The sequence below is a fragment of the Eptatretus burgeri genome, chromosome 12 (genome assembly GCF_056783735.1).
Source record: "Eptatretus burgeri isolate ZD-2024b chromosome 12, Ebu_testis_v1, whole genome shotgun sequence".
In the NCBI taxonomy this organism is placed as follows: Eukaryota; Metazoa; Chordata; class Myxini; order Myxiniformes; family Myxinidae; genus Eptatretus; species Eptatretus burgeri.
Window position 1 is genome coordinate 36,722,373 of NC_140972.1, and position 21,958 is coordinate 36,744,330.

Sequence of the window (21,958 nt, forward strand, 5' to 3'; positions counted from 1 at the left end):
ACTTTTAAACAATCACGACTGCTATTTAACACTAAAGAGAAAAGGAGGAAACCCAACGTTATTGAGGCATTATATGCTTATCGCATCCCCCACAGACTAATGGACCCGAGCCTAGATTTACTGTAATCTATATACCCCAGAGAGAATAATATGACCCTTCCTGTCGCTCCTGTAGGGAACGGGTGTACTCGTACTATAAACAATGTATGACAGTTAATATAGTCCTAGATCATACATATTCACCCAGGAATATTCATTTTGGAGGCAGGCCAGCTGAATACTTGAAATACTAAGCAGTGTGTGACATTTTGACCTCTAGTGACATCATATTACAATAAGTAACCTAACACTACAAGTTTTGAGAGAGCTTTGTAATGTGAATACGTTGATGTACATCACAATATTGAAAAATGGTCGAGTCTGTACAAAGATATCCACACTTATGTTACCCCTATCCACACACGTTTTTTGGTGGCCTTTGATTAAAATAGGAACACCAGGATCCCTTCTATCAAAATATCAAAGCAGACTCAAGCTGTAGGGTGTTGAATGATGATCATTTGGCATGGTCTTTGCTCATCAACCAATAAGGAATATGATTCAACATTGATCCGTAATTGTCCAGATTAAGTGCGGTTTGTTTTTCTTTCCCACCTGTAGCTTAATAAATCTTTCTTTGTGAATGAAACTGTCATCTGGAAACAAATCGTACGTTCATGTCCGAATACCAAAAAGGGAGTGAATCAGGGGATTCTCGACATCCATTTCACCGCAGCACGTCTGCTGCTGTATAGTGCTTGTGTGAGCTTAAATTACAATCTTGTGTTAAAGTCATTCAATAAATGCAGTGGTTTCCAAATTCACATGACTTTTCACCACTTGGTTTGTCTTCAGAGGCAAAGCTTCCGGCAGGCCTCTGGGTCTTTTATTAGATATACAGGGTGTCTTAAAAATACGTATACAAACTTTAATATTTCAGAACAACTTCACCACCATAAGTGGCAGAGAGAGGGTTGATGTTGAGTTACTAATACTTAACATATGGTGTTAGCATGTGTGATATGTCAGCATTGAAACACCCACAAATATTTTTGTACCTCATTATAAGTCATTGTAAATGGTCATGAAGGAGACCACTATACATTTAAAACATATCAGTGGTAAAATCATTGTTTGGATCATGAATACATGAATTAAGAAAATATAAATTTGCTCATTCTTTCATCTAAATTCTAAATGATGAAGACAAGAGCATTGTTTAGACTGCCTCTCACAAAAAAGTGTTTCTGAAATTTATGTCTGCATTTGTGTCAGCATTTAATGCAATTCAATTTAGAATACGACTACTACTACTTCATTAATGCCCTCAACTATTCCCACTTTCTTGTAGGGTTAGCCAGGGAACGTTTTTGGCCCAAGTCTTTCATGAACCTGCTGGCCAGGCCTGATATTCAACTGAAGATAGCAGAAATTTGGGATTTTGTTAGGGTGCTGATGTTAACATGCTGAGTCTTTGCCAACGAAACAGTAGGATCATTGACGTCCACCAACTAATGCAAGCAGATGGGAAACACCAGGGTGACGGTTTGTAGCTGGGTCTTGATTAAAAGAAAGGCTAGACAGGTCAAAGGTGAGTGTGCATACCTCTGAGACTAACCTGCCAACCCTAAATTGAGAATTACAGGAAATTGTTTATGTTACAACATGAAGGTAGGAAAGGGTGGGTGGGGTGGTGGGGGGGGGGTTACTGGTGTCAAATTATCCTATATATTGATACCACAGATAATAATCACTTTATGGTGCTGGTGAAAGGAGTTTTCCCATTGATAGACATGATGAAGTTAAAGGAGTCGTATGAGCATAACAAAGTGCACTGTGAGAATTGTGAAGCAAGCAGATTATCATTCCGTAGTGGAACAAAGTTGAAATTGCTGAATTAGCAAAGACTCAAGTCAGTGACTAGAATGGAAGATGAAAAAAAAGATGAGTGAACGATGCAGGCAAGTTAAAAACAAGTCAAGCAAGCTCCTACCAATCTGTTCTGTCAACTACCTCTTTCAAGGTGAGTTTTTATCAATTGGGCGAAAAAGAAAAACAATCAGCTAGCCAAGCAGGTGTGAGTAGTGAGCATGGTGAGCAAGAAAGCAAGCAAATGAGAAAGAACAATGAAGCAGATTAGGGAGCAGTGGATGAGTGGGTGACCCTACGTAGTACAGCACATCTGTCCACCCCTCCATGGTAATGCACTGGAACACAGTAAGGACGGAGTACAGCATGTTGTCAAACTGGATGATACCATTGTTTGGACCTTTCCAGTAGCTTCGGCATACATAATCTTCCGGGCAGATATGCGGCCCAGAGCCACATGGGTAATCGAGGTTTTGTCCTGCAGCACATGTATGTACAAACAAATATTAAACAACCTACTCACAAAGCAACAATGAGAATGCAATACAATAATAAATGCAAATATATTCCTCACTGATTTGAGAGATTTCACTCAAACCTAGGATTCTAATATACCTGTATAATTATGGAAGCAGGCTTGGTGAAACTTCCCCATGTAAAATTCAAGGCCAACGATACCAAAAGTGAGAATGGCAAAAAAAAGTAAAAGTCCAATCTGTAATAAAGGCACCATGGCTTTCATAATGGACTTGAGCACCACTTGAAGACCTGGTAAGGCATGCAAACACAAAATTATCAATTAAAATGTATGTCTCAATGAAATTCAATGTTCATCTCTTTCAGCCAAACTCCTTTTTTGATAGTGAGAGCGAGAGCATAATAAATTGAAATACAGTGTGCTACCATATTTGTTATCCTACCAAATGTCAACGGGCACACAGAATTGTAATTGCAATGCATAGCAAGCCATGGTGTTTAGCAACTCCACACATGGAAATGAAAGGTTTTGTTGTGTAGCTACTGAACACCTTGTAGGGACATCCCATGTCCAAATCACAGTCCTGAATCTTACTCTAAGATATGCTATTGGGTGTCGGTACCCTTCCACTTTGTGTGGGATTGGAGGGTGGAAGCAAATACACCCTCCAATCCCACTTTCATTATTAAATCCAGCCAAAACCTCATGCTGATTGGTCCCCCTCACAGCCCAATCGTGACACTCAGCTCTTCCCGTTGGACATAAGAACAGTTAACGTCTCTGCAGCTGCACGTGCGGTGTTATATTATTATAATAATTATTATTATTTTTTATCTCCGAGGACAGAAGATCGTAGACTTCTGAAATGTCAGGGTTTTAATAAAGAATTTTATTAATCTTTTCAGCTCAGTGTGCTTTTGCTCTCCATACAAATATATATATTTGACACCTCCCACACTCCTCTCGCTGAAGAAGCTGCATAAAACACAACCAAAGAAGGCCTACACAAGGTTAGCGCTTTGCTCTTTCAAACCCTTCCCAGAGTTCCTCCACAGCTATAAAGACGTTCACACATAGTGCACACATGAGAATCCCAATGCTACACACCCCATTTGCTGCCGGATTGGTTTCATCGCTAAATGGCGAATCATCAGCAACAGCGCAGACAGCAATGCATACCAATGAGGCTTCCAAGCATGTACTACGTACAAACGTCAAACCTCTGAAGTATTGCTGATGTACGGTAATACAACTGTTTTGACCGGTTCCTCAGGTCACGATGTGCTTCGAAAATTGCCAACCATTTGGAATCCGGGTCGCACACAAACCTCAGACAACAATCTGCGTGCAGCTGTCTCGGCCCAAAGACAGGATGAACGGACTTGACAAGATGAACGTGGTCTATGAAATCCCCTGTTGAGACTGTGATGCCAACTATGGGGGCCAGACGTCCAAGTGACTCGCAACACAATTAATGCAGCACCAGAAAGCTGTAACATGCGGAGACAAGCTTTCGCTGGTAGTGGCACATTGTCACAATCTACATCACACCATTACATGGGAAAACACGGCAGATAAAGCCTCGGCACCCGGCCGGGCCAGCCGGAAAATTCTCGAAGCATGGCTTTCGGGCACACGGTCGGTTAACCATCACGTTGACCTGCATACTGCCTATCGAGGATTGCACAATCATGTACAGCCCAAACTCGTGGGTGGAAAGGCCAAACACAATGCACAAACCCGGATCAGACATGGAACATGTGACACCGAACCTGTGACCCAAACATCCAATCCGGAAGCAAATCCGCCCTCCAATCCCATTCTCTTTATTAAATCCGTCCCAAACCTCATGCTAATTAGTCCCCCTCGCAGCACAATCGTGACAAGCTGCCGTTCCTGTTGGACAGAAGAACAGTTAATGTCTTTGCAGCTGCACATGCAGCGTTTTAAGGACGGAAGATATGGAAGATAGTGGTCTGAGGACGGAAGGGCGGAAGATAGTGGAAGGACGGACAGACGGAAGGACCTCTGAGGACGGAAGATAGTGGTCTTCTGAAACGTCAGGGTTTCGATAAATAATTTTTATTATTCTTTTAGGCTCAGTGTGCTTTTACTCTCCAGACAAGTATGTCTCCTGAGCTGCTTATTTTCAGATGTATGTATGTATGTATATATATATATATATATATATATATATATATATATATATATATATATATATATATATATATATATATATATATATATATATATATAGAAAGTCCACACCCCCTTTCAAAATTTTCACCTTTTGTTGCCTTATATCATGGAATAAAATTGCATCAAACCAGACTTTTTCCACCTTCATTTACACATCGTAACCCAGAACTTCGAAGTGAAAAACAAATTCTCCAAATTTCAGGAAATTCATTTAAAATACAAAACTAGAATATCGTAATTGGATAAGTGTCCACCCCCCTTATAATAGCAATTGTAAATTAGCTCAGGTGTAACCAATCACCTTCAAAATCACACACCAAGTTAATTGGCCTCCACGTGTCAAATGATAGTGATTCTGATTATTTCAGAATAAAATCAGCTATTCCAGTAAGTTTCCTCTGCTGGGTAGTACATTTCACAGCAAAGACTCAACCATGAATGCCAAGGAGCTTTCAAAAGACTTCCAGGATAAAGTTGTGGAAAGGCACAGATCAGGGGATGGGTCTAAAAATATTTCAAAAGCCTTGAATATTCCTTGGAGCACAGTTAAGACAATCATTAAGAAGTGGAAGGCATATGGTACCACCAAGACCCTGCCTAGATCAGGCCATTCCTCCAAACTGGATGACCAAACAAGGAGATGACTAATCAGAGAGGCCACCAATAGGCCAATGGAAACTTTAAAAGAGCTACAGGCCTTTATGGCAAAGACTGGTCATTGTGGGCATGTGCCAACAATACCCCAAGGACTCTACAAGTCTGGCTTGTATGGTAGTATGGCAAGAAGGAAGTTATTAATCAAAAAAGCCCACTTTGAGTCCCTTTTGAGGTATGCAAAAAAAAAAAACTCTGGAGATTGTGAAGTCAAGTGGCAAAAAGTGTTGTGGTCTGACAAAACCAAGATGAAACTTTTTGGCCTAAATGCAAAACGTTACATTTGGTGCAAACCCAACACAGCACATCACCCAAAGAACACCATCCCTTTTGCGAAACATGGTGGTGGCAGCATCATGTTATGGGGATGTTTCTCATCAGCAGGGACTGGGGCACTTATCAGGTTCGAAAGGAAAATGGATGGAGCAAAATACAGAAAAATCCGAGAAGAAAACATGCAAGAAAGCTGAAACTGGGACGGAAGTTCACCTTTCAGCATTCCAACGACCTGAAGCACACAGCCAAAGCTACCATGGAGTTCCATCCATCCATCGGGACCATACTCCATGCAGAGCGTTGGTGCTGCCTAAGCAGTCTCCTTGGCTATTGGACACAATCCTGGACGGGTCGCCACTCCGACACAGTATACCAGCATGCTGGCACTCATTTTGCCGACCTCGGAAGGATGACAGGCAGAGTCAACCCCACCTGGTATGAATTCAACAGTGGAGTGGGGTTTGAACTCAGGATCAGAGGATTCCAAGCCACCACCCTAACCATTGAGCCAACACCAGGTATTACCATGGAGTTGCTAAGGAACAAAAACATAAATGTCCTTGAACGACCCAGTCAGAGCCCCGACCTCAATCCAAATTCTGTGGCATGACTTGAAGATTGCTGTCCATCAACGCTCCGAAACACAACCTGACTGAACTTGAACAGTTTTGTTCAGAAAAATTGGCAAATATTTCCCAATCAAGGTGTGCAAAGTTGGTGGAGAACTATCCCAACAGACTCACAACTGCAATTGCTGTCAAAGGTGCTTCCACCAAGTATTAACTCAGGGGGGTGGGGGGGTGGACACAATTATCCAACCCAGATATTGTAGTTTTGTATTTTAAAATTACTTTTATGAAATTTGTAGAAATTGTTTTTCACTTGGAAGTTGCGAGTTATAATCTGTAAATAAAGATAGAAAAAGTTTGATTTAATGCAATATAATTCCAGGCTATAAGGCAACAAAAGGTGAAAATTTTGAAAGGAGGTGTAGACTTTCTATCGGCACTGTATACACTACATGGCCAAAAGTATGTGGACACCTGCTAATCCAACATCTCATTCCAAAATCATGGGCATTATTATGGAGTTGGTCACCCCCTTTGCTGCTATAACAACCTCAACTCTTCCAGGAAGGCTTTCCACTAGAAAGTTGCAACATTGCTGCGAGGATTTGCTTCCATTCAGCCACAAGAGCATAAATGAGGTTGGGCACTGAAGTTGGGCGATTTGGTCCGACTCGCAGTCAGCGTTACAATTCATGCCAAAAGTGTTCGATGGGTTTGATATCAGGGCTCTGTGCAGGCCAGTCAAGTTCTTCCACACCAATCTCGACAAACCATTTCTGTATGGACCACGCTTTGTGCACAGTGACATTGTCATGCTGAAACAGGAAAGGGCCTTCCCCAAAAATGTTGACACAAAGTTAGAAGCAGAGAATCATCTAGAATGTCATTGCATGCTGTCGCATTAATATTTCCTTTCACTGGAAGTAAGAGGCCTGGCCTGAACCATGAAAAACAGCCCCAGACCATTATTCCTCCTCCATCAAACTTTACAGTTGGTATATTATACATTCGGGCAGGTAGCGTTCTCCTGGCATCCACCAAACCCAGATTCGTCCGTCGGACTGCCACATGGTGAAGCGTGAGCTTTACACCACTCCAGCAGACACTTGGCATTGCGCATGGTGATCTTAGGCTTGTGTGCAGCTGCTCGGCCATGGAAACCCATTTCATGAAGCTCTCGATGAACAGTGTTTGTGCTGATGTTGCTTCCAGTGTCAGTTTGGAACTCGGTAGTGTCTTGCAACCGACAACAAACGATGTTTCCGTGCTCCGTGCTTCAGAACTCAGTGGTCCCATTCTGTGAGTTTGTGTGGCCGACCACTTCGCGGCTGAGTGGTTGTTGCTCCTAGACGTTTCCACTTCACAATAACAGCTCTTACATTTGACCGGGGCAGCTCTAGCAGGGCACAAATTTGATGAACTGACTTGTTGGAAAGGTGACATCTTATGACGGTGCCACGTTGAAAGCCACTGAACTCTTCAGTACGGCCCATTCCACTACCAATGTTTGTCTATGGAGATTGCATGGCTGTGTACTTGATTTTATACACCTGCCAACAATGGGTGTGGCTGAAATAGCAGAATCCACTAATTAGAAGGGGTGTCCGTATACTTTTGGTCATGTAGTGTATATGTCAGAAAAAAGAACAGACATTGTCAAAGCTTTTCGTCTTGCAGCTCGTCAGGCCAAATGGGGGATGGTTTCAGATGTGGAATGGAAAAGGAGGGAGGGAGGTTTGAAGGGCTGGTGTAAAGTGGAGGTTTTGAGGTGAAAGGACGAGGGGGAGAGGATTGAGATGGAGGAACGAAAGTGTGGATTCAGGTGAAGCAAAGTTTCCATGGGAGTTACAGTGTTTGAAGGCTAAAGAGCAGGATCATGAGGTGTTACAAGGTTTGAAAGGCAAAGAGCGATGGAACGGCGATGGATGAGTCGCTGAAGTTAAAGAAGGGACAAAAGATGGATTGATCGATGAAGGGATTAAAGAGAAATTGAACAAACTCATAATGCATATCCCTCTATAGAAAAGAGCAAGGATCTATCTCACATAAACTAAATAATTATCTGTCGAGAGAAAAGCCCAATTGTCTCTGAATGCATGGGGTCTTTTCCATAACAACAATACAATGTATGTATATATATATATATATATATATATATATATATATATATATATATATATATATATATATATATATATACATATACATATATCTTGATAGAAAGATATTATACATTCACAACTCTCCTGACAAAGATAAATTTGAGTCGCAAGATACAGAACACAACAAATGAATTAAACTGCTATTTAAAATTCATTCATTTTCATTAATGTTTGCCCTCCATTTTGCCAAAGATAGCTGTTCACATCTGATATACGAACAGCCTGGGGTTTGTTCATTTGTTTGCAGTGTAGGAGCTGCTAACCAAACAATAACCATGCTCCGAGTTAGCAAGCAGTGTAATCTGGTGTCAAGAGGTATCCAAGGAGATAAAACCACTGACCTAATGCACGATAGGCAATATTTTCTAATCTGGTCAGGATGCAGGTGATAACTCACCATGCCAGTGATAATTCACCTCCTCTCAGCCAAATACCTTGTAGGATCTTTAACATCCACCAACAACAAGTGCTGGCAGATGGATTCTCCAGTTTATCGTCTTTCTGCTGAATGGCACACATATTGTTGCCTCGTCCTGCATACAAAACTGCAGGACAATAATTTAGAGCTCCGACAATTTATAGTTACGTCGAGATTCCAACATAGGTGAGACATGTCACAGGTAAATGTATGTGCATACCACTAGGCTATCTTGCCAGCCCTGTGAGATACGTACATAGAAGTTAAATCCTATAATCAGGTTTTAACCTTAAAAAAAGATTTTCTGGATGAAAGTGCAACACTGCGACAATGTATCAATGGATAAGGTTGTTTAGCATTCCCATCTGAACTCATGATTCAAATCCCATGCACTAAATGCTAAAGTACACATGTCTACTAATGTTTTTGGCCTGCACGTGATTTATGCAGAGGCTTCATGATCAGCATCAGATCAATGCTCAAACCAATTATTTCAGTTTTAACAGCACTTACCTCCTAAAAACGAATCCAAGTTACTTTAGCAGATAATGTTAGTGACTCTGGGTGCAATATATTAAATAGAGGTAAGGAATAGTTAAGTGCATGTTTAATGTCAGAACTCATACTTGGAATGCCAGAGACTAGCTTGAGAGGGCGAAGAACGCGAACTGCACGCAAGGTTCGTAGGTCAACATCTGACCCAAGCATAGAGAGAATCCTGCAATAAATCAAATGTAATTTTGTTACTACTATGTTGGTTGAGGTGTTATGTTATCATTTCTAGAGTTAACAAGGATAGGGAGTATCTGGTAGGCAAGGCAGATAACATCAGATTACACACTTTCCAAATATCTATACACTTCATTTGTCCCAAAGTAGATTATCAAACTGCACTTTAAACTAATGTGCATTTTCTAAAACTGCAATCCTACCAGGAAAATTACATCACACAACTGCACCTCATTAGAATAAATGTACCATATGTTGAGAATATGCAATGTAAGAGTAACAAGTTGTGAAGTAATGTATTGATTATGACTTCCTGTTCCCACAGCGGAATTTGTAAATATCTGGATTATTTACTCCTTTAGTCGAGGTATCTCATTAAAAACTACTTTTATACTCTGAGCAGAGACAAGTTAGTTCCAAAAAAGTGATTCACAAATAAGAAGCTTCATATACAGGTATGTGTTGATAACCATCTAGCATTGGTCCAAGGTACAATTACAAGGGAGGTTACCAAATAGTAATCTACCTCAACTCTCTCATTTGGGTACTCATTTCTTGTTTAAAATGTGTTGGTAAACCTCAATACTTCTAAGGACTGTATCAATGCTTCAAGTTAAAGAAGCATGATTAAAAAGGAACAGAAAAAAATGGTGTGTGAAATCAAGTGCATGGCATAATACCCACCCTGTTATGACTACAATAAAATCCATGAGATTCCAGCCACTTCGCAGATATGAGCCCTTGTGGAATACAAACCCCAAAGCAAGAATTTTGATTGCAGTTTCAAGGCAAAACATCCCAATAAAGTATGGTTCTGTCAGTTCCTGCAACAAACAGGGTAGGTGTGAGCAAACCAGAAAGGAAGACAAAGGACCCAGCTCTTCCATGAGCTTTCACCATGTGTACAAAAAAAAAACGGAGGGAAAAAGGGAAGTTGAGAAAGGAAATATGAGAGGTTGTATATAAAAGAAAAGAAAGATGGGATTAGGAGAAGGAAGGGAGGGAAGGGGATTGAATTAGACATGGGTTGGGGTGGAGCAATGAAATATACAACCAACCCCCCAAAGAGATTATAATCATACAATCCAGAACACAACAGATTAATGAAACTGATGTTGTCCATGATGTATCGGACGAGATGGGAAATTGAAAATCAAAGGAGACTCGCGAAGGACCCAGGGAAATGGCAATTAGTAAATCATGAACGTGATTATTTGTTGATAAACACCAGGTTTTTGATGTTGACATATTACTCACTCTGTTGCGCCTCATATTCAAGATGGGTGGTTATTAATTTTGTTGGTTTCTTCATCAGAATATTTGTAGAAGGTCAGAGCTCAGGAAGTTAGAGTAAATAAATTGTTTGCATGCATAAACCACTGATCTCTAAACTAACTGGATGGGAAGTTCTCCACTGATTGGTCAAATGATTGTGAAGCTGAGGAGCAGCCATCTTGTGACCCCAGAAAGCAGCAGCACTCCAATGAAACAAGTGCCTTGAAAGCCATGCTTAAGTTACATGCATCACATGGCATTGCGTCGCATCCTCACGTTGTCACGCAACATCACGCCTCGTCACACGATGTCGTGCTACACAACAAATAGCATCAGAGAGGGAGTAACAGAGAGGATATGAGAGAGAAAGAGAGAGACTTCCAAATTCCATTTTTTCCTTCCTGAGAGTTTGCTTCTCTATCTATCTTGTCTACCCTATGCATCCTCCCTTACCCCTCATTCCAACCCACACCCATTATTTGTCCAAGTCCCCCTCTATTTTGTCCTTCAACTCTGCTGTTGGTGTTCCCCTCATCTCTCCACTGTTACTTTTGTTCTGTTGCATCCTGATTTGTTCATTTGTCTTGCTCTTCGATGAGCCTGGACTCTGTATACACGAGAGAGGGGGGGAGGAGGGGGGGGAAAAGAGAGAGAGAGAGAGAGAGAGAGAGAGAGAGAGAGAGAGAGAGAGGGAGAGCAGGGGAGAGAGAGAGAGAGAGCTGGGGAGAGAGAGAGAGAGAGAGAGAGAGAGAGAGAGAGAGAGACAGAGAGAGAGAGAGAGAGAGAGAGAGAGAGAGAGAGAGAGAGAGAGAGAGAGAGAGAGAGAGAGAGAGAGAGAGAGAGAGAGAGAGAGAGAGAGAGAGAGAGAGAGAGAGAGAGAGAGAGAGAGAGAGAGAGAGAGAGAGAGAGAGAGAGAGAGAGAGAGAGAGAGAGAGAGAGAGAGAGAGAGAGAGAGAGAGAGAGAGAGAGAGAGAGAGAGAGAGAGAGAGAGAGAGAGAGAGAGAGAGAGAGAGAGAGAGAGAGAGAGAGAGAGAGAGAGAGAATGGCGCGATAAAGGAAGAAATTTAGGAATTAAATGTAAGGACGAGAGAGAAATACAATAATTAATTGTGGGGATCGAGTGACAATTAAAGAGCACACTAACGATGATCATGGTGAGATAAGAAGTGGGGTGGGGGTTGGGGGGGGAGATTACACGATTGCAATTCAGTACACTATTTTCATGTCATAACAGCCTTCACAAACGCTTTTCCCACAGACCGTTTATGAATGGTACTTTGCAAAAATGTGTTGGCAAAATTTCGCTGCAGGCCCAGGGGAACTAATTTTAACATCATATGCATATTGGCACAACCGGGTTGGGGGGTTCGAGCCGTCTCCTTACCTCAACTATGGGAGAGAATCGTCTGACTGATGGTTTTGCACTACAGGTAGTTGGTGCATCTCAGTATAGACCGAGATTGAATGACACTCTTGCACTCTCACCCTGTCGCCTTGATTTTGTGCTTTAATATTTTGCGGCCTCTGCTACTTACTCATTTCGCAGGTAATCTTATCTTCCCCCTCCCCCGCCAGGAAAATCCTGGTTAGCCCCCTGCATATGCATGTGACACTGAGTATGAACAATGTGTACAGTCACTTCTACTGGGGGTCTCAAGATGGCAGTGCTTTGACTTTAGCATTCAGCCATGACAGCCCATCCAGTTGGTATAGATAGTGCATAAAATGGATGCTGCAGCAAGATGCCGAGGAGCTGGATCTCTTGATATTGTTTCAAGAATATAGAAGATAGAAAGTTGGGTGTCCAATCATAAAAAAGCAGTCATAAATACATGTACATGATTGAAAAATAGTTGTGCAGCATTTATGTCATGAATTATTTTACGTCAGTGAAGGATACATGTCAAGATTTCGCTGTTATACGTGACACATGGATCATACATCACGGTATTCACTCACTCGCTGAAAGTGGCCGTGTTTCATCTTTTTATACCGATTTGATTAGGAATTTAAAGTTTTTACCGTGAAATTGCCCTTCCTCAAGAGACAATCATTTTGCACAGCAAATTTGGGGTGGATATGCATGTGCGGTGCAAGCTCCACCCTGTCAAGCATTCACATATTATAAAAGGTCAAAATAACTGTTTCTTTGCCAAAGATTATGAAACTGAACGGAATATAACACACATCTTTCTTTAAAACATTGAAATGGTTGTAAATGTCATTTCCAACAGAAGTGTGGAAAATATGGATGGACTCACCAAACGCTTGGAAAAAGGTGTTTTGTCTCCCCCAGGAAGGTGCTGCTCCAGTGCAAGGACCACACAATTTGCCAGAATGGTTGCCAAGATGAGGTATTCAAACGGGGTATGAAAGTGTCAAGGTCTACAAGGTTTTCTGTCAATGCATTTCCACTTTCCCAATGCCTGTCCTGTGTTATTAGTATCACCCAGAGGGGGATGCGAGACTATTGCAATGCTTCTGTCTGTGTGTCCAGATTGATATATTTTTGCTTTAAAAATGTTGCAAAACTGATCGTTGCACAACTTTAAACATAGGAGGGACTCCTCATGGAGAATATTTTATTGCTAACTCTTATGATTATGGATGGATGTGAATGAAACTTGGTGGACTGTTTGGGTGTGACAAGGACAAATTGATTCGATTTTGGTGATGATCAAAATCTGGATACGAGAATTTTTGAAATATTTTAAGTTGAGAGATGGGGATTGAGAGCTTCTTCACCATTGAGAGATGGGGCCAAAAAAGATATATAGCAATATATTTCAAAAAATTGTGGACAAGTTATGACAAAACTTGGTGGATGAGTTGGTTAGATGACAAGAACAAGCCGATTCGATTTTGGTTCAGGTCTGGATCCAGATCCGGCCTATCAGTGGGATGTAAAACCTAAACTGTTCAGTCTAGAGGAGGTATGCGCTCTTCCGAGTGCTGTTCCAGTACAGTATTGCATTATGTTTATTTCAGATTAAAAATTAGTCTACTGTCTTGTTTCCAAATGTTTTTGTTGCTCATGTAAAAGTATATTGATATACCATAATATTGTTTTACCTGTACTCTCTGTACAAACTCATGACCTTCGCCACTGAAGGTGGACGGAGGTTATGGTTTCACCCTTGCCTGTCTGTTTGCTTGTCTGTGAGCATGATATCTCAAAAAAGTTGTGGACCGATTCAGCCGAAATTTGGTGGACAGGTTCATAATGATGCTATGACCTCAGGTTTATTTTGTTTTTATTCCCTCAATTAATGCAAGCTACAACCTGACCAGTTGTGTGTGTGACAAGGAAGAATTGATTCAATTTTGATGAAGATCTGAATCCAGATCTGGATACGATAATTTTTTAAGTGATTCTTCACCATTGAGTGCGATGGAGCTAAAAACGATATATACCACGCTAACTTAAGTTATGCATTGATTCGGATGAAACTTGGTGCACATGTTGGGTGTGTGACAAGGACAAATTGATTCGACTTTGTTGAAGATCCGGATCTGGACACGATAATTAAAAAAAATTCTACGTTATTTGACACCATTGAGAGATGTGGCCAAATTGATATATTGCATGACATTTAAAAAGTTTTGGACGAGTTATGACAAAAAAGGTGGATGAGTTGGTTAAGTGACAATAACAAATCAATTCGATTTTTGGTTTCGGTCCGGATGCAGATCCAACTTATCAGTGGGCTACAAAACAAACTATCTAGCCAAGCAGAAGTATGAGGTCTACCAAGTGTCTTTCTATTGTAGTTCATGAATGCAATGCTTAAAGACTATTTGAGTGTGTTCTAGCTTCTGCTGTAAATGAAGAAGCAAGATGCTTCATTTTTAAACACCAGGATGTAATGTTTACCTCACTGAACAAGTCACTCCATAAGCTATTACATATGTATGAAATTATAATGCATATGGTGTATATTTATCATAGCAATTGAATTAGAATGCCAGCAGTACTTTGTTGAAAGTTGTCTTCAAGCAATAGGAAGGGTCCCAAAATTTGCAGAGCTTCCTACCTATCGAGGGCACAGACAGAATAGCAACCCTCCTTTTTGGTGGTATCCATGATTCTGGTCTGCCCTCTCACTCTGCATCACTTACAGTCCTGTCCCTCAAAGCTCTGATGATTACTTCCTCTTTCTGCATTTGCACACCTGGTTGTTTAACTGTGACGTACATGCAACTGGACACCAAGAGAAACAAGCAGCTGTCTGGGTGTCACTATTCAGCAAAAGCGACACACATCTCTATTATTTATATACGACTTGCATACTGTACAAAGCAGTTTATTTGTGTGTTAAAGACAGACGTTTTCACGCGTACACCTTTTCAATAACTCGATGTATATCTATCATTCACAAATGGGACATTAAGAAAACCATAAACTTGGAATGATTATTCACACTCATGCAACCAAAAGAAAAGTGGTCTAATGTGTTTTAAATATGAATAAACTAAAATAATGTGCAAGTACAAATTTCTTTAATACACCTGGTTGAGACCCTGTTCCCAGCTTTCTCTTGAAATTCCTATTCTTGTGTTGTGGTGCATCTGTTTGTTGTAGTCCCACCGCTTTCCCTCCCTCTGCCACATTTTGCCTGTTGACCCATGACCCGTCGTTCCATACTTATATGAGCTCCTTGATACCGGGATAAAGATATACTGACTCGTTACTAGTAGAGTTTACCAGCAAATCGGACATCAATTTTCTGAGGTTAGTCGTGAGTGGAGGTTAGTAGTGAGTCTGGAGTCTGGATTTTGGAAGTTTCACGAGAAGGGGGTTACTGGCAGTCTGCATCCACCCTGCACAAAGCTGGGTGGAGGGGAAGGGCAGGGACAGAGCATGGAAAGAGCAGAGTGTGCAAGACCAGAAAGGAGGCAGTAGAAGCCAGAGACCGCCGACCTGTCTGCGATATGAAAATAATGGGCCCAGAGACTCAGCTTCATCGTGGGAGATGTCAATGATTTTGAAGACCTTGGTTTCCACAGCGTTAAGCTGAGCAAAGTGTGAGGCAGGGGTGCCAGCCCAGAGGAGAGAGTAGTACTCCAACAAGCTGAAGATGAAGGCCTTCTGGGTGGATGAAAGTTTAGGTGTGCCAAGGAATGTTTTCACTGGCACAAAAAAACATTCCTTCATTGGCAGGGGAAAACTTTATGATTCAATCTTGTACATATATCACAGGCAGGAGAAGCACTTTCGACTTGATGTACTTTTATATTAATTACAAGCATAATTGAAGACAATGGAAAAAGTAATATGCAAGTTTAACCTATGATGTGCATGCACTTTGAACCATGTGGTGAGATGATGCCAAAGGCCAACTCATTATAAAACAGCATCTTAAACCAACTGTGTGATAGTTGGATGAAGAAACTGTGAGAGAACCAGTCCCGGGATCAACAAGAGCATAACATAACTTAATGTAACATACACAAGCTATATCATAAGTTTCAGACATACCTGCAGAAAGAAAAGGTCTTTGCATCTAACAGAATGACCAACACAAGCCCAATAATTATAAACGGTACCAATAGTCCTAATATTTTGAAGAAGAAACTTACAAGCTTCAGAATGAGACAACCCTCTGGTTAAAGCAACAATTATTAAGCAAAATGTTCACTCTGTCTGTCTGCAGATGTCAGTCTATGATCGAGGAACTACTAAATTTCAATTGAATTTTATATTTGAACACTGTAGAACACGAATCGGAACATGAACCTGCAGTTTAGCTGTACTTCAGCTCCAAATTTTGCAAATTGTATGGAATCTCATCCCAATCATGCAAGTGCAAAGTGGAGTGAGATAATATTTTTACTCTGTTTGCCTGTCTGGCAGTCAAACAAAATTGAAAATCATTCCAAACAGGAAACTCGCTGTTTTTAAGGACGTTATAAAGGACAAAAACAACATGCACAAATAACTAATGTAACAAGTTAAATAAGGTGGTGTAAATCCGGTGCATTAATGGCGGTAAACTTCCTAAAAAGTTTTTTTCTACAGCCTTTTTAAAACCTTTATTTTATTTCAATTGAATAATATGATTGAACACTGTGGAATACAAATTGTCTTGTTGGCATTTCCAAAAATATTCCGTTTAACAGTACTTGGGAAAAAGATTACGCCGTTTTATGCCATCTCGACCAATCAAATTTGCAGCTCACGCTCTCATCATTGGGGAATACCATGATTCAAACAAAATTGCAGCTTGTAGGAAATATAGATTGTCCTCAGAAACGCAAAGCAAGAGCGGAAAAGAGCCTTCCCGTGTCCTTTTTCTCAAGACTGTGTGGGATGAGGTGTTCTATGAACAATCAAGTTTGGAATATTGTTGTCTTTACATTATGTATTTGTATAATAATACTGAATGTGGTAAAACCATGAATTCACAGCAGTACAGTGGCTTTTCATTGTACTACCAGACTTGGTGGCACAACGGTTAGAACATCCGCTATAAGTCCTGGAAGTCAGCAGTTTGAACCCTGGCTGTGTCATACCAAAGACTTCAAAAATGGGATGTGCTGCTTTCTTGGTTGATGCTGAGCATTTAAAATGGAGAGAGCATGGACAACCAACCATAGGTTGGCAAGCATTGTGTAAGCTTGATGGGCCTAATGGCTTCCTCCTGCATTGACGTTCCTTGTAAGGGAACTGCATTATAAATGTGCCCGCAACTGCACATGTTTGACGAACCACATGGTACATACCTAATGCACATATTCCATACATGCAGTGTATCTTACATTATTGCACATGTGTCGAACTGTAGAGAGAGTATGGATAGGCAGTAAAGGTTGCAATCCCTGCAATGGCTCATAAATAATTCACAATGCTGAGAGCAGAGTGGTTCCACTGACAACATATCAACTTACCTAAAAGTGTTTCTGATTTTCAATTGACCTAATCTTTTTTTAAATACTGCGTTGGGCTGTTTGGTGTTCCAAGATGAGCACATAGCTAATATTGCAGGGATCCCAAGTTTACATCCCCTGACTTTTCTTTATCTATTGTCTACTGATTGTGCTGATATGTCCTTTGTCCACATATATCCTTGGAATTCATGTTCATTGATTGTCCCCTAAAACTTTTCTTCTGCATGTGATATATGTACAAACTCCATCATGAGCCTCAGATCACTGTAAAACGACATTAAAAGTGATTTCTCCACCAAGGTTGCACACGATAGTGGGAATTAGGAGGGAGGGGGAGGGTAAATATTGTGCATATAAAGAATAATAATAACAATAATAATAATAAATGAACAAAAATGTGTGTCCTGTATATATTATTTTCTGAGGTTTTCAGTCTGACTTTTTTTCACACTATACACAGGCAGGAATTTATTCCTGTTTATTTATTTTATATATACAATGTCAAGGCTCGTATAAGAGCCAACACACAAAACGTATAACAAGGGGACCAGGAAACAAGCGGAACAGGAGAGGGAAGGACAAAACAGTGGGAACAAAGACAGGAGGAGATCTGTGGAAGGGAGAGGGATGGAGCGGGGTACACGGGGTAAACAAGATGAACACTACAGGGACTTTTAGGATGGGAAAGCAGGGAATTTGAAGGAGGTGGATTTGGGGTGAATTAACGGGGGTAGAGAAGATCATGGTTTTGGATGGGGGAATAAAAGAGATGGTGATGAATAGCTATTTTGAAGACCTGGAGGGAAGAGTGGGATTGAAGAGTGTGTGGGAGTTTGTTCCAAAGGCAGGACAAAATCGGAATGAAAGAATGAAGGTGAGCAGTGATTCGTGATTTTGGTAGATTAAGCATCAGGGGGTTGCTGGCGGACCTTGAGTGCCCTGCGGAAATATGGGTGGGACAGATAGCAGACAGAGCAGGGGGAGCGAAGCCGGAGAGAAGAAAGTAGAAGACAGAAAGACCACCGACCTGCCTGCGGTGAGAGAGTGAGAGACCCAAAGAGTCAGCCTCACCACAGGAGATAACAAAGATCATAAATGCCTTGGTTTCCACAGCATGAAGCCGAGAAAGGAGAGAGGTGGAAGCACCAGCCCAGAGGGGAGACCAGTACTCCATGAGACTATGGACGAAAGCTTTGAACGTGGTCAGGAGCTCAGGTGTGCCAAGGAAGGACTTTCCACGATTGAGGATGCCCAATCGGCGACTAGTTTTGGGGCCATCTGGAGATGTGGCTTTCCCAGGAAAGACCATGGCAGATAGTGAGGCTCAAAAGTTTGAATGAAAGGACTTCTTCAAAAGGATTGTTGAGAAAGGACATTGGGGGGGGGGGAGGGGGTCCAAACGGTCCTTTTGGAGAGACACAGTGAGAGTGTGAGATTTGTCAGGATTGAAACACATGTTCCACGTGCTTGTGAAGATCCGCAGAGGGTGAAGAGGTTGCTGCTTGCTGGTTTGAGGGATGGCAGATGGTACGGCAGAGGGACGAGTCATCAGCAACATGATAAAGAGGATTTTCCAGAGAGTCGGAGAGATCATCGATGAAAGCAAGAAAAAGCACTGCACCCAGAACACTGTCTTGAGGAACTCCAGCCTGGACAGGAAGAGGGGATGAGAGAATTCCATGAAGGGCCACACGTTGACTGCGACAGGAGAGGAAGTCTGCGAGCCAAGAGTGGACATTGCCTTGGATTCCATAGGAATAGAGTTTGGTGAGCCAGACCGTATCGAAAGCAAGCGATATGTCTAGGAAGATGGCTCTGATCTCATGTCTGGCAATGAGGACCTCCATCCATTGTTGGGAAAGCAGGAGCAGCAAGTCCAGAGTAGAGTGATGTGGTCTGAATCCAAATTGATGATTGGAAATTTGGCCATTGGAGAAGAGGAAGGATTTATTGTCGGAAGCGATGATGGATTCCATAACCTTGCTAATGATTGGGAGAAGGCTGATTGGTCTATAGTTGCAAGGATCTGTTTTTGCACCTTTTTATGCAGAGTGGTAATGTTTGCTGATTTCCAAGCAGAAGGCAAATGACCTTGAGTAAATGAGAGAGTTAATAGAACAGAGAAAGGGTGAGCAAGAGCAGCAGAGCAGGTTTTTAGTACATGTGGGCTGATGCCGTCTGGACCGGTTGCAGAATCAGAGTCGAGGTTTGACAGAAAGCTCTCCACATTGTCAGAAGAAAAGGGCATCAAGTCCAGGAACAGCTAGGTGTGACTGGGTAAAGTAGGTACAGAAATCGATGGGTTTGGGACACAGGATTTAGAAGCAAATACCGAGTTCTGGCATTCAGCCTTTTCGCGTACAGTCTGCTGTGTGGCCATTTGATGAAAGGGAGGGGATGGAGGGGGAACATACACCAGAAACAGACTTAACTAGATGCCACTGGGATTTGGAGGAGGGAGACAGGTTTGAGAGTTCAGACTTGAGATTAGAGAGATGCTGTTTCCTGGCTATTCTCAGGGTAGACACACTTGTTCCGACCATTGTGGAAGGAACTGAGATTGCCTTCAGTTGGATTTGCTTTCCATGAGGTGAAGGCAAGTTGTTTCAGGACAACTGCCTCGCCACAAGCTTCAGTATACCATGGGCGGGAGGAAGGGTAGGACAACTGAAGATGAAATGTGATAAATCTGTGCATGAGAGCAAATTTCCTTGAAAGAATTCCCAGGATGAGTTGATGTCAGAGAAAGTGGAGATGGGAGACCAGTCTAGAAGTTTGATGGCTGCTTGAAGACCTTGCCAGTTGACCTGAGTGAAATGCCCGACTCAACGTCGCTGAGGTGGTTCTCTAATAACAGCCAAAGAGATGTTTACTTTGACAAGCATGTGGTCAGATGAATCGAATGGAGCAGAGGAAGAATAGCAGACGTTTTCTGGGAAATTGGTCAAAATGAGATCCAGAAGAGATGGAGTATCGATGGTTGAGATCCTGGTCGGGAAGTTGACAGGTTGTGTCAGTCCTAATGAGTCGCAGAAGTCTTTTGCTGAAGAGCCATGGCAAGTGAGGGAGGTACCCACACCCAGCCAACTGGCATGATGGCAATTGAAGTCACCACATGAGGAAGAGAGAGTTGAGATGAGAGGATAAAAGTTAGTCCATGTTTTCAGTGAGCGAGGTGTAAATGGAGTCGTCACTGTGTGGAGGACGGTACAATGCACACATAAACATGAGGTGGGAGTGGAGGGGAAGCCGTAGCCAGAGGTATTTCTGGGGGTGTGGGTGAGGGCAATGCATGGAGAGTGAGGAATAGAGTTTTTGATGAAGAGAGCAACTCCGCTGCCAGGACGAGGCTCATGTTTGTCATACCGAAGGAGGGAGTAACCAGGGAGAGATGCTGGGGTGTCAGAGATGTCTTGAAGGAGAAAAGTTTCTGTTAAACAGATTATGTCTGGTGGTATCCTGTATGGAAAGATGTCAGGTTTGAGCGAAGGCCCTGGATGTTTGAGGTCTAGACTGTTAAGGAAGATGGAGGGTAGGAGGCTTTGGGTGCAGGAGAGGGGAGGGGAAGGGTAGGTCAAGGGAGGAGAGGGGGGGAGGTAGGAAGACATGTTGACAGTGTGTGGGGGATTTCAGAAGAGCTCGGAGAGAGGGCCGGATGAGGAGGAGAAAACGCCTGGTGGTGATGGGATAGGGTACAGTGGGGAGTAATAAGAGAGGGGGCAGAGGGAAGTTGAAGAGAAGATTGGAGGAGGTGGAGGGGTGAGAAGGAAGAGAGGGCAGGGGAATTGAGGCAGCTTTGTGGATGTGAGGGAGGGGGGCAACTTTGAGAATGGAGAGTGATAGGGGAGATTGGAGGGAGAAGGGTGAGGCAGGAGTTTTTGAGAAAGATGAGAGGGAATCTTGGAGGGGGAAAGAGTGTGAAGGTTGCTTTGAGCGGGATGAGAGGGAAGCTTTGAGAGGGAGGGGAGACTATGGGAGCAGGCATGGCCAAGCGGTAGGAGGGTGATGGGAGAGGGGAAGGATGAGACTTGGCAGTGGTATGGTGAAGAAGGAAGCAGGCAAGGGGAGGTACAATATTTGAGGGGTTGGGAAGAGGGGGAGGTGTGAGAGGAACGAAAGAGCATGTTTGAAATGTTGAGTGTACTGATTGAGAGAGTGAGATATTTGTTCAGTTTGAACGGAGCCCACAGATTTTAGAACACCACACACTTTGGGACATCAGAAGAGGAGCTGATACTAAAGCAGAAGACAATGAAGAGGTGCTAAGAGCAGAGGTAGGATGAGGGGCAAGATGGGAGGGGTAAGGAGAGGGTATAGCAGGTGAGGGGTTAGGAGGATGTAGATGTAAGGAGGTGGAGTGAATTAGCACAGAAGTTGGAAAAAAGGGACAATTGATGGAACA

The 21,958-nt window shown here is 42.2% G+C and overlaps 1 protein-coding gene across 6 annotated transcripts in view; it reads right to left on the reverse strand.

Moving 5' to 3' along the window:
- Positions 1–21,958, reverse strand: part of LOC147015421 (voltage-dependent N-type calcium channel subunit alpha-1B-like) — a 293,408-nt gene that overhangs the window by 241,017 nt on the left and 30,433 nt on the right. For 5 of the 6 annotated variants that reach the window (XM_085850152.1, XM_085850151.1, XM_085850153.1 and 2 more), the window contains exons 4-8: positions 12,930–13,035; positions 10,078–10,217; positions 9,291–9,382; positions 2,524–2,676; positions 2,208–2,386 (exon numbers count right to left, since the gene is read on the reverse strand). In XM_085850152.1, coding sequence (XP_085706278.1) covers positions 2,208–2,386; positions 2,524–2,676; positions 9,291–9,382; positions 10,078–10,217; positions 12,930–13,035 — 670 coding nt within the window. Of the gene's footprint in view, positions 1–2,207; positions 2,387–2,523; positions 2,677–9,290; positions 9,383–10,077; positions 10,218–12,929; positions 13,036–21,958 lie in introns of those variants that run through there. The other variant, XM_085850154.1, reaches the window with a different exon arrangement.